This window comes from Dendrobates tinctorius, unplaced genomic scaffold (assembly GCF_039654945.1).
Source record: "Dendrobates tinctorius isolate UK_male_01 unplaced genomic scaffold, ASM3965494v1 ptg000040l, whole genome shotgun sequence".
In the NCBI taxonomy this organism is placed as follows: Eukaryota; Metazoa; Chordata; class Amphibia; order Anura; family Dendrobatidae; genus Dendrobates; species Dendrobates tinctorius.
Window position 1 is genome coordinate 4,126,205 of NW_027361708.1, and position 15,453 is coordinate 4,141,657.

Here is a 15,453-nt window from a genome sequence, read left to right on the forward strand (position 1 = left end):
TTTGGCAAACTGCTCCAGGTTCCTGATATTAGAAGGGTGCCTTCTCCAAATTGCCATTTTGAGATCTCTCCACAGGTGTTCTATGGGATTCAGGTCTGGACTCATTGCTGGCCACCTTAGAAGTCTCCAGTGCTTTCTCTCAAACCATTTTCTAGTGCTTTTTGAAGTGTGTTTTGGGTCATTGTCCTGCTGGAAGACCCATGACCTCTGAGGGAGTCCCAGCTTTCTTACACTGGGCCCTACATTATGCTGCAAAATTTGTTGGTAGTCTTCAGACTTCATAATGCCATGCACACTGTCAAGCAGTCCAGTGCCAGAGGCAGCAAAGCAACCCCAAAACATCAGGGAACCTCCGCCATGTTTGACTGTAGGGACTGTGTTTTTTTCGTTGAATGCCTTTTTTTCTCCTGTAAAATCTATGTTGATGCCTTTGCCCAAAAAGCTCTACTTTTGTCTCATCTGACCAGAGAACATTCTTCCAAAACATTTTAGGCTTTTTCATTTAAGTTTTGGCAAACTCCAGCCTGGCTTTTTTATGTCTCAGGGTAAGAAGTGGGGTCTTCCTGGGTCTCCTACCATAAGTCCCTTTTCATTCAGATGCCAACGGATAGTACGGGTTGACACTGTTGTAGCCTCGGACTGCAGGGCAGCTTGAACTTGTTTGGATGTTAGTCGAGGTTCTTTATCCAACATCCGCACAATCTTGCGTTGAAATCTCTTGTCAATTTGTCTTTTTTGTCCACATCTAGGGAGGTTAGCCACAGTGCCATGGGCTTTAAACTTCTTGATGACACTGCGCACGGTAGACACAGGAACAATCAGGTCTTTGGAAATGGACTTGCAGCCTTGAGATTGCTCATGCTTCCTCACAATTTGGTTTCTCAAGTCCTCAGACAGTTCTTTGGTCTTCTTTCTTTTCTCCATGCTCAATGTGGTACACACAAGGACACAGGACAGAGGTTGAGTCAACTTTAATCCATGTCAACTGGCTGCAAGTGTGATTTAGTTATTGCCAACACCTGTTAGGTGCCACAGGTAAGTTACAGGTGCTGTTAATTACATAAATTAGAGAAGCATCACATGATTTTTCAAACAGTGCCAATACTTTTGTCCACCCTCTTTTTTATGTTTGGTGTGGAGTTGTATCCAATTTGGCTTTAGGACAATTCTTTTTGTGTTTTTTCATTTAAGACAAATTAAATGAAGATAATAATACCAAAGAATTAGTGTTTGAAATCATTTTCAGGAAGAAACTGAGTATTATCTGACAGAATTGCATGGGTGTCAATACTTTTGGCCACAACTGTATATGGTGTTTTTGTTAATCCTATGCAACAAAATGTACAGTATTTAATATGGAAGTACAAATCTAATTTTTTTTTTTTTTCTTACTGTGCCTGACAGTTGAATGCCCCACCTGCTCCTGCTAGACTGTAGGAGATATAATCCTGCACCATAAATTTATAAAGGCATAAAATTACAGCTCGGGACTAAACACCATAAATTTACATTGCTTGGTAATTTTGAGGTTAAAGTCTGCAGAATATCAATGCCTTTGACAGCTTCTTTTTATCATATACTGTATATCACAGAATTGTATCTCCATTTAACCCCTTAAGTACGCATTCAGTATTTATATACAACAGGTAGAATAAAATAGCAGTTCCAACACTTTTAGGATGGTTTTGCAGTTTTTTGCTATCTTTTATTTGACTACATTTGTAAATCAAAATGACTAAAAAAAATCTTGTGTTGTGTATTCAGAGACCTATAAACATTGTATATCTTTTATCAAAGCAATAGTTTATTTTTTGCAGCATGAACTGCTCAATTTATTACTATTAAAAACATCAGTTCCAGTATTGTTTTTTAGGTGGATTTTATGGCGTTTACAAAACAAGAAAAACTGACATCATCATCTAGGCCATGCCAATATGTGAAGTCATTTTTTTAGCCATAAAAGGGGATTTTTTTAAAGGAAAAAAATTATAAACTAAAGTGAACTTGTCTTTATTCAACCCTATGATATTAAGATATAATATCTTAATATAAAAAATATTGGTATATTTAAAAAAGACCCTTTTTATGGCTTTTTGCTTTGTCTGTCACCAGGGCCGGACTGGCCATGTGGCAATCCTGGTAAATGCCAGAAGGGCCTGTCTGGTCATGGGCTGCCTTGTTTGCTACGTTATTAACAGAATCGGTGTTCTCAAGACACCCATGCTGTTAAGAGTTGTGATGGAGCACAACAGGGTAATATTAGTAATATTTCCCATCTGGTTCATCGGAATGGGGACAACATGGGCATATGTGATTTCAAATGCCAGTACTGAATTTCAGCCCCAGTCCGTACCTGTCTGTCACCATAAAATAGGTTTTATAACTTGGCCTGTGGTGTGCTAATTAGTGGGTGACTAGGCTTGGGAGCTTTGTTTTTCTGGACTAATCATCCCACTAATCATGTGAAAACGCCTTTGATGTGAGTGATATAATTTTCAAAAGTGGTGTCACTGTTCTTTACATATCTCTGCCTCCTTCTCAATGTGAACTGAAGTTGGGTGTATGTATCTCGACTTCATCAGTGCACTGTGGATGCCCAGGGAAGCAGTAGAAATGCCAGCTCTGCAAATCTAGCGGCTGGCTGTGCCCTTCATGTGCCACGTGCAGTGTGCCAATGAAACTGGGGTGGACATTGTTAGGGAGGCAAAGATTTGCAAAGAGTTGGTGGTGATTCCACTCTTGAAAATCATGTAATTAATGCCCAGGGGGATGTAATAACATTATTAGTATGACCATTAAACTGGGAAGAGCAATGACCCCATGAATAGTCAGCTTCTAGATAGCCTAGTTGACAGATTCCCTTAACTATATTGATCTTTTAATATATGTTTTTTTCAATCCCCCTATGATACTCATACTATGTAATCATTTGATTTGCGTATTGCACTGTATTACGCCTGGCAGCAATAATTCTGGCAGGCTAGGATAAAAGTTATACTATATCAGACCTTAGGGTCTTGTTAGGCTCCAAGTTGCCAAAGAAATTATCCACACTCTGTGATTTCAATACATCACATGGATGAGTAGAAAGTGTAATGATCAACGTGTGACTGGACACACCGCCTCTAGCAGGGCGAATTTATATGACACACGCGACCCTGGATGCACCGCCTCCAGTAAGGCGAATTTAAATTATAAGACGTGCAGCCGGATACACCGCCTCCAGCAGGCGAATTTCAGAAATACACGTGAAACCGGATACACCGCCTCCAGCAGGGTGAATTTAAATAAAAAGGGGAAACACCAGGGAAACAATTACAATGGTGGGCCCTGCGATAGGGAACGGGGACGTGGAGACCTTCTGCACTCCCCTGAGTCAGTGTCACTACACTCCTACCGATCCCTAGGCCGGTTCCGCACTGGGCGCCGCTCAGGATACCTTTAAACCCTAGCTCGCCTTGCACCTACCCCTTTCTAGTGAAATGGCCGGTGCAGAGACTAATCCCACCACTGCACTGAAACACACATAAAGGAAAGGCACAAACAGGGAAACACCACTTAACTTTGCTCTGTTGCTCTTGCTCCCAGCAACAGAGTCCACCACCAGAATGCAGCTTTCCTCCTGAATAGCTGCCAGCAAGCTCTGTCAGAGCTGCAAGGAAATCCCCTCTGACTCCTTCCACACCAGGACTCTGACTGTGCTGCAAGGAACTCTCTCACGCTCTCACGCTCCTTTCTCCACCAAGGATGGTTGGAAATGAACACTATCACCAACACCAGAGAGAGCACATGACACACCATTATAGTTAAACGAGAGGAATCACACCTGTTAGTGATTCCCGTTTAATAACGCTAACCACCACCGGGAGCAAACTAGAACAAAAGACACCACTGTGTAATAATCCTAATGGCCACTGGGGGCAAAACCAAACTTAAGAACACAGCTTAAGGAAAAAAAAGTTACATGTGCTTTTAACTGTCATCATCCAACCTGGATCATGACAGAAAGAAGTGTTTGTCTCACTACTTAGATGCAACAGTCCTTTCTAGGATTAGTCTGCTGGGATTGAAGCTAGCACTGATCTAGACTGGTACACATTACACTTTGCTGATGGTCAAGGCTCAGACCTTGAGCCTGCGCTAAACCTGTGCTGTAAATGTATGACACTTCTGGTTGAGGTTCACCCACTAGCATATGTACATGAACATCAAAGAAAGGGAAGAGGTAAGCATAACTGAAAGAGACATTTTTAATAATCGACTAGAAAAGGTACAGTTACAAATATATTCAAAACTGTTTTATGCTGATTCTTGTGACTCTCATTTCAGATGCCACTCTCTCAACAAAAATTGTGAACTTAGAAAACAAAATAGCTGCTCTAGAGAAAACTGTTATTTCTCTCAAAAAAGGTAATTATATTTCTAATTTGAAAACTCTAAAATGTGTTTACGATAGTCGTACAAGTGTGTCCCCTAAAGCTGAATACAGTATTTCAAGAGAAGTGGAAACAAGCGCCTGCCAGACACCATTCATGCCACTTTTTTCACATACATGTTTACATATCTGCTAATGATTGCACCTGACGAATGATCATTTTGCCTGTTTCTAAAGCCTGTTTCCTAGGAACATTCGTCACAATGATCAGCTAGTGTGACTGTACCTTAGGGTTCGCTCACACTGGCGTATATTCTTTCATTCAAGAAAATCAGGACGATTATTCTCAGCTATAACTTAAAATAGCAATCCACCATAAAATTGGAGGTACCAGTAAATCCAATGTTGTGAAGGGGTTAACCCCTTTCCGAGATTGGGTGTAAATTTATGCCGATGTCGGACTCCCTCATTTTGAACAGCTGACATTTTCCCAGAAAAGCTGGGGGTGGAATCGGTGATGGGCAATGATGGTGGGGTGGAGGCAATGATGGAGGTGATGGACTATGATGGTAGTGGGGGGAGGCAATGATGGAGGTGATGGACAATGATGATGGTGGTGGGGGGAGGCAATGATGGAGGTGATGGAAAATGATGTGGTGGGGGGAGGCAATGATGGAGGTGATGGGCAATGATGGTGGTGGGGAGGCAATGTTGAAGGTGATGGGCAGTGAGGGTGGTGGGGGAGGCAATGATAGAGGTGATGGGCATTGATTGTGGAGAGGCGATGATGGAGGTGATGAAATGGACAATGATGGTGGTGGGGGGAGGAGTCAATGATTGAGGTGGTGAAATGGGCAGTGATGGGGGTGGTGGGGGAGAATGATAGGGGTGGTGGGGGAGAAGGCAATGATGGAGGTGGTGATGAGGACAATGATGGGGGTGGAGAGGGAGAACAATAATGGAGGTGGAGAGGGCTGTACTATATTTTATGAGGGGACTACATTATATTCTTGGGGCTATATCATGCTATATGAGGGGACAGCATTATGCCCTATGAGGGGGCTACAGTATACTCTATGGTGGGGCTGCATTATATTCTGTGGTGGGGCTGCATTATACTATATGATGGGGCTGCATTATATCCTATAAGGGTGCTACATTATGTTCCATGGTGGGGACTGCGTTATTCCTTATGAGGGGGTTGCATTATATTTTGTGGGGTGCTGCATTATATTCTATGAGAGGGGGCTGCAATATATTTTATTGGAGGCGGTGTTACATTATTTTATGAGGGGGGCTACATTATATTCTATGAGGGAGACAACATTATATTTTATGTGGGGGCTACATTATATTTTATGAGGGGGCTAACCCTCTATGACTCTATGATTCTACCCCAACCCCTGCTACATAATTAAGATGTGTACTACCTTATATTATACCCTGATATTGACGTGTTTTACTGCACAATTGGTGGTCTTGTATCTATTTCTATGTAGCTACATGGTGGGCCCCAAGAAAGATTTTCTCTGGTGGGCCCAAGGTGCTCCAGTGCGACGCTGCACAGCCCTACTCCACTTCCATTCATCTATGACATGGTGCCTGCAGATTGGACTGCATTTTCATAGTGACAAGTTCTCTGTAAAGTCAAAGATTCATTTGTGACATTTTTTTTATCGTCATTCACTTTCCATCTCTTCTGTATGCTTATAAACTCTGCACATAAACTCCCCATCCTGTTATCCCCATTACACCTTCCAGTGTACTGCTCGTAGAAATAATGTCCCAATTGGTGACCTCCATATTCTTAATTGTTTTACACAGTAATAGTCACCCATTTTGTGCCAAAAATACAGAAATCAGATAATTTGTCCCCCCCAAAATATTCAGGTTCATATGGACCTAGAGCAGCAGTACAAGGATCCAGGGCAATTCCTAGTGACTTCACCATTCTCTCATGTAGATCGGTCTCGTTCAATCCAGTTAAAAGTGTGAATATGCTGTATGAATGGTTTATATCTTCTACATGTAAATACGAGTGCTCTTATTCATTGACCACCAACCTAATATCTGTTGAGAACATAAAGCAAAGTTTCAAAGAATGTTGAATATCTTTATTTGCATCCAACGTGGCCACTGCTTTATGTCTTCATTTGTCTTGAAACTAAAATAATAACTGACATGAAAATAGACTCGTAAATAAACTGAACAAATGGGTTGCTCTGCTTTACTGTTCTTATGTAACGTGTTACAAAACATGTACAGGAAACTCATACTTCCCTTCTTTCACAGTGTGCTATTTCCAAAGTGGAGTTGTGACATCTGGAAACAAAATATATGTCACAAATGGAAAGGAAGGTAATTACGATACAGCCAAAGCTACCTGCCAAGGAGCCCAAGGCACAATGCCCACGCCACTCAACACTGCTGAAAATGCTGCCATATTACAAATTGTCAAGGCTAAAGGCAGAAGAACCTTTCTTGGCATGAATGACCTAAAAGATGAAGGCAATTATATATATTCTAATGGCAACCGAATTGCCTACAAAAACTGGAACACCAACGAACCTAATGGAGGCCAAAGAGAAAATTGTGTGGAACTAATTGAACAAGGACAATGGATTGATAGAGCTTGCGATGTCACAAACTTGATTGTGTGTGAATTTTAAAAAATTTAGTTTGACAAAAGAATCATGGATTGCCAAATGGAAGATGGTGAAAGCTGTACTATTGATTCCTACTGATGTATTAACTCTTAAATGCATAGGGAAAATGGAAATAAGGTGAAGACAAAGAGAAAAGTTGGGTTTATGCCTGGGTTTTGTATCCTATTTTAAAGGTTATTTTTTTGTAATTGAAAGGAAAATCAACAGGATGCAAACCTGTGGTGTAAACAGAACCTCAGCCATTCAAGTACATCTTCCACATGCCAGGGACTTCACACTGTAAGACTTGAACCAAATACTACATGCAATATAAAATAAGTTAAGGGCGGGTCAAAAAAAAATGGTCATGCACCCTCTTAGCGCATTGTCAGTAATATAGGGGATTCCATTGTTCTGAATCCTCATCATCTCTCACTTTGGAAGATCCGTTTGGTTCTATCTAACATAGAAAACTCATTAATATGAATGGTCAGTATGTAGTTCTTTAGTTCCGGTGTGTTATGGGGATATTTTGTGGTCAGTTCATTGTTAGGAAACCCTTCTAAGAAGTTAAAATTGGCTACAGCAGAGATCTTCTTTATAAAGAATCTACTAAAATCTCTTTATACTTTAGCAAACAACCCTTTACTTCCTCACATTAAAAGAATGTGTGTTAGTAAATACTTGCATTTCTGAAGTATTTTAGAATACTGCATTTTCACATTAGGTGGCATGGCCAACCATCCTTTTCCCATACATACTGTAAGAGCGCTCGTTCAGCTGGGAGCGATCCTACTGTACAGTATGTTCTCTATGAGTATCTGTTGGCAGACGGGTCTGTATGCGACTTATCTCCTGGAACAATAGGATCGTGAGCTTGAAATCAGACATCCTGGGTTAATATTTTCCCCGAAAGAAAGACTGTCGGCCTAAACAGTCAGTATTAGCAGGTTCGACTGGTATTAGTCTCATATGTACTGTGGGGCCTTACAATAGACTGTCTTAAAATATGCCAGGAATGTGTAAAATTGCTGATGCTGTTTGATAAAATTGGTGTGTTTTAAGATTGTCTAAGTTTACACAACTTATTAGTTGGATTACTTTGGCTCATATTGCGGCCACCAGAGTTATTAGCTCAGATTCTGGTGACAAATTATATTGGAGTTGATAGTCCCCTATGTGCCAACCACTAGCAGTGTTAATGTGATAATTTATAATGACAAAGCTAGCTAGAAACTAGTAATCATTTCAGCAATATTTAAATTTATTAAGCAATAATAAATGTAGTCTGATGTCACACAAGTATTCAGGAACTAGCAGCTTATCTCGATATTGAAGCTGCTATAAGTTGCTAGATAGGAGATTGAATGTGATATTAGTCATACTCTCCGATGACACATAGAAAGTGATGGTCATCTCAGTTACTTACAACATTGAAGCTGCTATAAGTTTCAGGATAGGAGATTGTATTTAATGAGTAGCACCCTCCGATGATGTTGAGAACGTGACTGTGTGTGGTTACTAATATTTTGTTACACTAGTATTCAGCATTTTTGTGGATTGGTTTATCTAGCATTGCTGATGAAAGCAAGAGACCCCTTGGTATCCTTCTTTTAGACAGGCTATAATCTAATCAGAACTGCAACATACTGTAGACTGCTGGATAGATGGCTGCTAGCACAGTGGAAATATAAGTAAATACTTGTAAGGTGCCGTATCTGGGAATGACCACAAACCAGTTGATGGGTTAATCCCGGACAACCTTCTTAAGTTAGAGAAAATCGAGGTATAATACTTCAAGGAAAGCAAGATTTCAGGGCAGATGTTCTACCTTTATAGAGTGTATATGTGTGTGTATCGTATGGCTAATTGGGATGTTTTGATGCTCACTAAATGTTCTGTATTGTGGAGTAAAATAAGTGCCCACAGACCCTGTAATAATCTCTGTACAATATGGTGGCAATCTCTTTTCGCTAGAGAGGTCCCCAATAATGTGCTGATCCCATGGTGTTCTCTTTGGTGGAGTTTAGTTGTATTTACTGAGAACCTCACAATCCATCCCAGAACCATTTGAAATGCTAATTCTGCATCCAAAAATGTTTTCGATAGCCGTGCAATAATTGGTATTACCGCAACATTAAACTTTTAATGCTGTCTTTTGCATATGCTAATTATCTTGACCAATTCAGGTGGCCTCTCTACACAGAGAGCAGTTTCTGCCTTATTTGCTGTGATCACACCCCCAAGGAAGGAGAGATGTGGCCCACATATGCAAGATTTCCCATAAAGAGCAGATTATGTGGCCATTAAGGAGGACATCAATCATGCTGAATGTGTGATTACAGTATGTAAGTCGGGCCTGCTCTCAGTGCAGAGATGTCTGGATAAATTACATATGCTGAGGATTACATTAAACTTTCAATTTTTCAATCATACTTTGAGCTGAGCTTTCCTGATTTCCCTGTGCTGTCGGTGATTTGCAAGCATTTATGTTACATGATTTAGTTCCACACTTTCTGATGTCAGTGGTGGATTACAGGAATGTTATTAAGGGCAGATCCAAAGATGGCGCCCATCACCTATCTTTTCTCATCCCTTTTCAGACACTCCTCACAGAAATCATGGCAGTCTGAAAAAATAAAAGTTAGTATCTAGATTACTATAAAGGGCTACATGGCAACTTTGGCTGTGACAAAAGTCTGTTGTCCAAAGTTGGCTTCATGTCATTGCTACGAGGGGCTGCTGATAAGTCTTTGGCTTTACCCAGAAAGAAATGAGATATGAAGATGAAACTTTACATTTATTCCACATACTCTCCTCTGATTTCAACACACTTCTAACATCAGTATTCCAAGTTCTGAAAGCCTTGCAAAAAGAAGGATTTCGGTTGTGCCTCAAACCAGGCATCAGTACACTTGGTACCCTTCAGGTGTTTCTTCATGTTTGAAAACAGATGATAGTCAGAGGGAGATAGATCTAGTGAATAAGGTGAGTGGTCAACCAGCTGGAAGCCCAGCTGCCCCATTTTGCCCACTTGTGCGGTGTGAGTGGAGGCATTGTCTTGAAGGAACAAGATTCCTTTGGACTGCTTGCCGCGCCTTTTGGCCTTCAGAGATGCCTTCAATTGGTCCAAAAGTTCAATGTAATACCTAGCATTGATGGTGGAAGGTAGGCCACTAGCAGCACGCAATCCTTATCCCAGAACACAGACGCCATCACCTTAACACATAAGGCTTTCATGTAATGTAACATTCATTACCATAGAAACAAAAAAGATCACAAATCCAAAGACTTATCAGCAGCCCCTCTTACATCACAGGGCAATACAAGAGAGTGGGATCGCATTGTGACTCTGAGGGTACTGCGAACGTGACAAGAAAATTTCAAGAAGTCCAAGCATTTAGGAATTTTTGCAACTTGCTTGCTGCAGTGCCCTAAGGGTCTCCATTCACTTGTGTTACAGCCAAAGTCACTATATAGTCTCAGCCTAAATGCTGTGGTCTATGATTGACGTTCAATGGCAGCTGGAGAAGAGGAGAAGCCCGTGCCAGACATCCCTGGCTTTGGAGAATTTCAATTTAAACAATGGGGTATGCTTGTTAAAACATCAAATGCAGGAAAATTGCGACTCCCATTGTGCATGAGAAGGAACTACATAATTTACTCAGAGTACAAATAGATAAAGCAGTGTATTAAAAAGAGCTCAGTATTTTTAGATAAACCAGTATATAAGCTAAAATGGCATTAAAAGAATAATCATAGTGTACAATTACCATAGTATAAAAAAGCCTTACCTGTATATAAAATATAAAATCAGATTTGTGATCTAAATTATTTCTTCTATTGATTTTTTTCTAACTGTGAAAAATATATTTCTTCAGCAAGCACAGTATTATTAAATTATTTGTGAGATTTTAATTATATGTAGATGTATATATAAGGACTGGAAAAATAATAGCTTTGCACTTATTTTGTATATTTTTAAATAAAATCCTTGATTTATTAGATCATGGAATGGTTTTGGTGGTAAATAAAATTGTGGGGAGGTTGACCTGACAGAGGCACTGAGAAGAAGAGAAAAGGGTGCCGTACTGAGAGTGACCATTAAAGAGCAGTGGGGTGCACAGAAGAGAGTGTTACATAACTGTCACAGGTCAAGGTCACTCTCATTGGTCAGAGGTGACTGTCAGGTGACTGTGGGCAGAGCTACCTAGGCTGGGAGTATAAAGGCTGAGGGAAGCTTCCAGAAGAGTCAGTCAGCCAGGGGAGCTCACTAGTAAGGAGGGCCTGCTGCGCAGTGGAGAGCCCTCAGAGAGCACCAGACAGTAGAGACGATCACGGGGGGTCACCCAGGAACACAGAAGCATCAGACGGAGACATTCTGGGCGAATTAAGGGACAGTGTACTCTGATCGGGGAAACGCTGTGGTGGAAGAGCCTAGGGCAGCCACAGTGAGGAGAACCACAGAGGACACCACGATGGTGACACAGACAGAAAAAGAAGGTACCCGGGTCTGTGTGAAAAGGGATTGCCAAAAGTCCTGTCATGGTTTGTGAAAGTCGTCAAGGAAGTTGGTGAATAAAACACGGACCTGTTGAATGCACTTTCCTATCTCAGTCTCCAGTCTGTTTGTGTCAAGAAGTGGGTCACCCCCCAGCCCTGTTGGATCAGCACATCTCCCCCGCCTATCAGCATCAGCAGCACCACCTAAATTACTTTCCCTCGCCACACCCTACAAAGTAAAGGATTTTTTCACTATGTATAGCCAAAATAGTTAAATTCATATATTTAAAAAGAAACATTTTTCAGGAATAGAAATGTGAAACTGTAACAGATCATATTAAAGAAATATTATTTTTTTAAAGGCATTGTCTGACAAAGGCAATGAAGAGGGCTTCATGGAGGGTGTTACCTGTTCAGGACCCCTCCATGACTCAGAGTGGGAGATGTATAAGTCAGAACAGACATAGCCATCCATATATCACATGGATGGCCATACAGCTACAGACGTCTGACTTGTAGTGTCGTAGGTCACGTTCACCACTTGGTCAGTTTTTTCCCTTAGTATTTGTAAGCCAAAACCAAGAATGGAGCAATCAGAGCAAAAGTATAATAGAAACCCGTCACCACTTCTGGATGTATCACCCACTCCAGGTTTTGGCTTACAAATACTGATGTGAAATACTAATCGAATACTGAACATGTGAACAAGTCCTCACCCTGATAAAAACTACTGCAATCTTAAAATAGGTCTCTGAGAACTGAAAATAGAACAAAGAATTGGGTTCACCCCACACTGTTGTTTCAAAATGCAGTAAGATTTTTTTTTTATTCATAGACGTGAAGTAGACACACATTAGGGTGCAGGGAGAAATGCGACAAGGGCCGGACTGGCCATCTGGCAATTCTGGCAAATGCGAGAAGGGCCTGTCTGGTCGTGGGCTGCCTTGTCTGCTACATTGTTAGCAGAATCAGTGGTCTCAAGACACTCAATACAGTTAAGAGTTGTGACAGAGCACAAAGTCACTGACTCCGTCACTTACCCCAGCAATCCACAGGTATCATTAGAAATATGGGTCTTGTACAAACTCTTACTTTCCTTCATTCAGGGTAATATTAGTAATATATCCCCATCTGGTGCTTGGGGACGGGGACAACATGGGCCTGTGTGATTTCAAATGCCAGGGCTGAATTTTAACCCCAGTCCTTACCTGTCTGCCACTCAGTGTGTTTAGCGCAATCTGACACTTTGTTTATATGTTCACATATACCCTGTTCCACTACTTCCTGCACCGTCCTGCATTTTGTTCACATACTAGTTTAGTCCTCAGGGCTAAAGGAAGACAATGAAAATTACCGTATCCTTTTGTCAGCAGATTAATCTCTGTACTGTCCAGCCATTCAACAGTGAAGTCATCAGTCCAGTCTGCATCCACATAGTCTGGACTTAGATCTCCTCCAGATAGTCTCAGTTTTATGTCTTGATTCTCTTTCAAATATCAAAGAAATCTCTTAACAGCATGCCAATCTTTTTGGAGCGGTTTTTCCACATATCTGAAGAGAATTCCAATTGTTGCTGTGATATCCGGTTGAGTCATGCTGTTTATGGAAGTGCCCTGATTACCTGTCTGTATTTCTCATTGGACTTGGATTCCTGTAGATCATGTACCTGGTGGTCTCTCCCAGACTACTGCAGGCTGAGGACAAAGAACACGTCCAGGCAATTTGTTAAGGAACCACTTTTTACTAACAACAAAAAATGTGTCATCCCGGAAATGCAAGAAAGAAACACAGTTAATTATCACACACACCTAGCCCAGATCAGCTAGGACTAGAGATGAGCGATTTTGCCTTTTTTAGGGTCGAGTCGGGTTTCATGAAACCAGACTTTCACAAAAGTCGGGTCGAATGAAATCGGCCGACTATAGGGAAAAGTCGGAGGCCGACTGAAACACGAAACCCAATGCAAGTCAATGGGGAAGCAAAGTCGGCAGGGAGTGGAGGACAGTAAACACACCTACAGTGCCCATTTCAATGCCAAAAACATCAATTCTTATTACTGAAGCTTGTCAACCTCAATTTACTTCATAATAATAGTTACGCATTGAAAACTGGGGGTTATTTGGCTAAAGATGTGGGGGGGTAGGGCTGGCTCCAGGTTTTCGCATGCCCTGGGCCAAAGAGTGTCAGTGCACCCCTTTAACACATACCACAACTCATGATGCTCCGATACGGCACAGAAATATAGGTATAGTACAATGACAAATACTTCACTGCTTACATGACAAGACATGACTGATCTATTTTAAATTGTACAATAGCTCAAAAAAAGGACAGTATATTACTCCAGACAGTATTATGGCCACCACATTGTGCGCCATACAGTATAATAAGCCCCATATATTTCTCCATACAGAATAATTGGTTACATATAATGTTCCATACAGTATATGATGAGCTCCACATAATGCTCCAGTGTATGATGGTCCCTAATAATGCTCCATATATAGTGGGCTCCATTTCTAATGCTCCAGTGTATAATGGGCCCGTAAATTCTGCTCCAGTGTCTGATGTCCCCTATTTGGAATGCTCCAGTATATGATGGGCCTCATGGATGATGCTCCAGTGTATGATGGGCCCTAATAATGCTCCGTATATAATGGGCTCCATTTCTAATTCTCCAGTGTATAATGGGCCCTGTAATTGCTGCTGCAGTGTCTGATGTCCCCCATTTGGAATGCTCCAGTATAGGATGGTCCTCATGGATGATGGCCCCTACTAATGCTCCATATTAGTGATGGGTAGCTCCCGAAGGAGCCGGCTCTAAGAGCCGGCTCTTTATAGTGAATCATATGAGCTGGCTCCTGGCAGGGAGCCAATTGAAATTTAAACGGCTCTTTGCCAGTTCACATTCCACAGTCAGTCCCCTCTTGCCCCGCCCCTCCCGGCAGTAGTCACTCTGATCTTATCCAGGAGACTGAGAAAGAATGCATGCTCCTCCTGCTGCCTCACATAGCACTGACTCACAGCCCCGCCCCCCTCCAATCTGTGACAAGCATTCCTTGCCCTCTTGTGATTGTTTTTAAGTTAACACACACGCTGTTATTTTGGAAATTATCAGGTTTAAAGGGGTAGGCTCAATTCTTACCTTTCCCGGCTCCAGCGCTGCATTTTCTCTTATGCCCCTGCCTCAGGGGGCGGGGCCGGAGATGCGACAGGCAGTTCTGTGCGCACGCATGACATGCGCACAGAACTCCGTGATTGGCCTCCGGGGACCGATCGCACAGCTCCGTGCTGTCACCGCCCGACCCACAACGGCACAAATTCCTTATCTAAATCCGCCTGGATGCAGATGCGACATGTGACACTGCAGTTTTGCTGCAGACTGTTTGCAGCAGACAGCCCACAGCGAACTTGCGAAGTGTGAAGGTAGCTTTAAAATGTGGCACTGATAATTAGGATCTTGTTGCTATTTTGCATGTTCATTTTGTGTTTGTTAAAGTTTTTACAGCAAATATAAAATCTGGTTATTCTGGAAACTATTCTGTTTTATGTCATAAATTGGCACATGTGTAGATTTTTACTAAAAGGTATACAATCATGGGTTAACACATACCAGAATTTGGCTTCAAATTTAAAGCCAAAGGTAATAGGAAATGAAGAGCCGTTTTCAGAGCCAAAAGAGCCGGCTCTTTTTGGTGTGCCGATCCAAAAGAGCCGGCTCACCAAAAAAACGCATTTTACCCATCACTACTCCATATATAATGGGCTCCATTTCTTATTCACCAGTGTATAATGGGCCCTGTAAATGCTGCTTCAGTGTCTAATGCCCCCCATTTGGAATGCTCCAGTATATGATGTGCCTCATGGATGATGCTCCAGTGTATGATGGGCCCTACTAATGCTCCATATATAATGGGCTCCATTTCTAAT

General features: G+C 41.6%; 1 protein-coding gene across 1 annotated transcript in view; it reads left to right on the forward strand.

Moving 5' to 3' along the window:
- Window positions 1-11,035, forward strand: part of LOC141088650 (uncharacterized) — a 51,014-nt gene extending 39,979 nt beyond the window's left edge. The window contains exons 9-10 of the mRNA XM_073574794.1: window positions 4,330-4,410; window positions 6,668-11,035. Coding sequence (XP_073430895.1) covers window positions 4,330-4,410; window positions 6,668-7,044 — 458 coding nt within the window. The 3' untranslated portion in view covers window positions 7,045-11,035. The remainder of the gene's footprint in view (window positions 1-4,329; window positions 4,411-6,667) is intronic.
- Window positions 11,036-15,453: the final 4,418 nt, after the last annotated feature.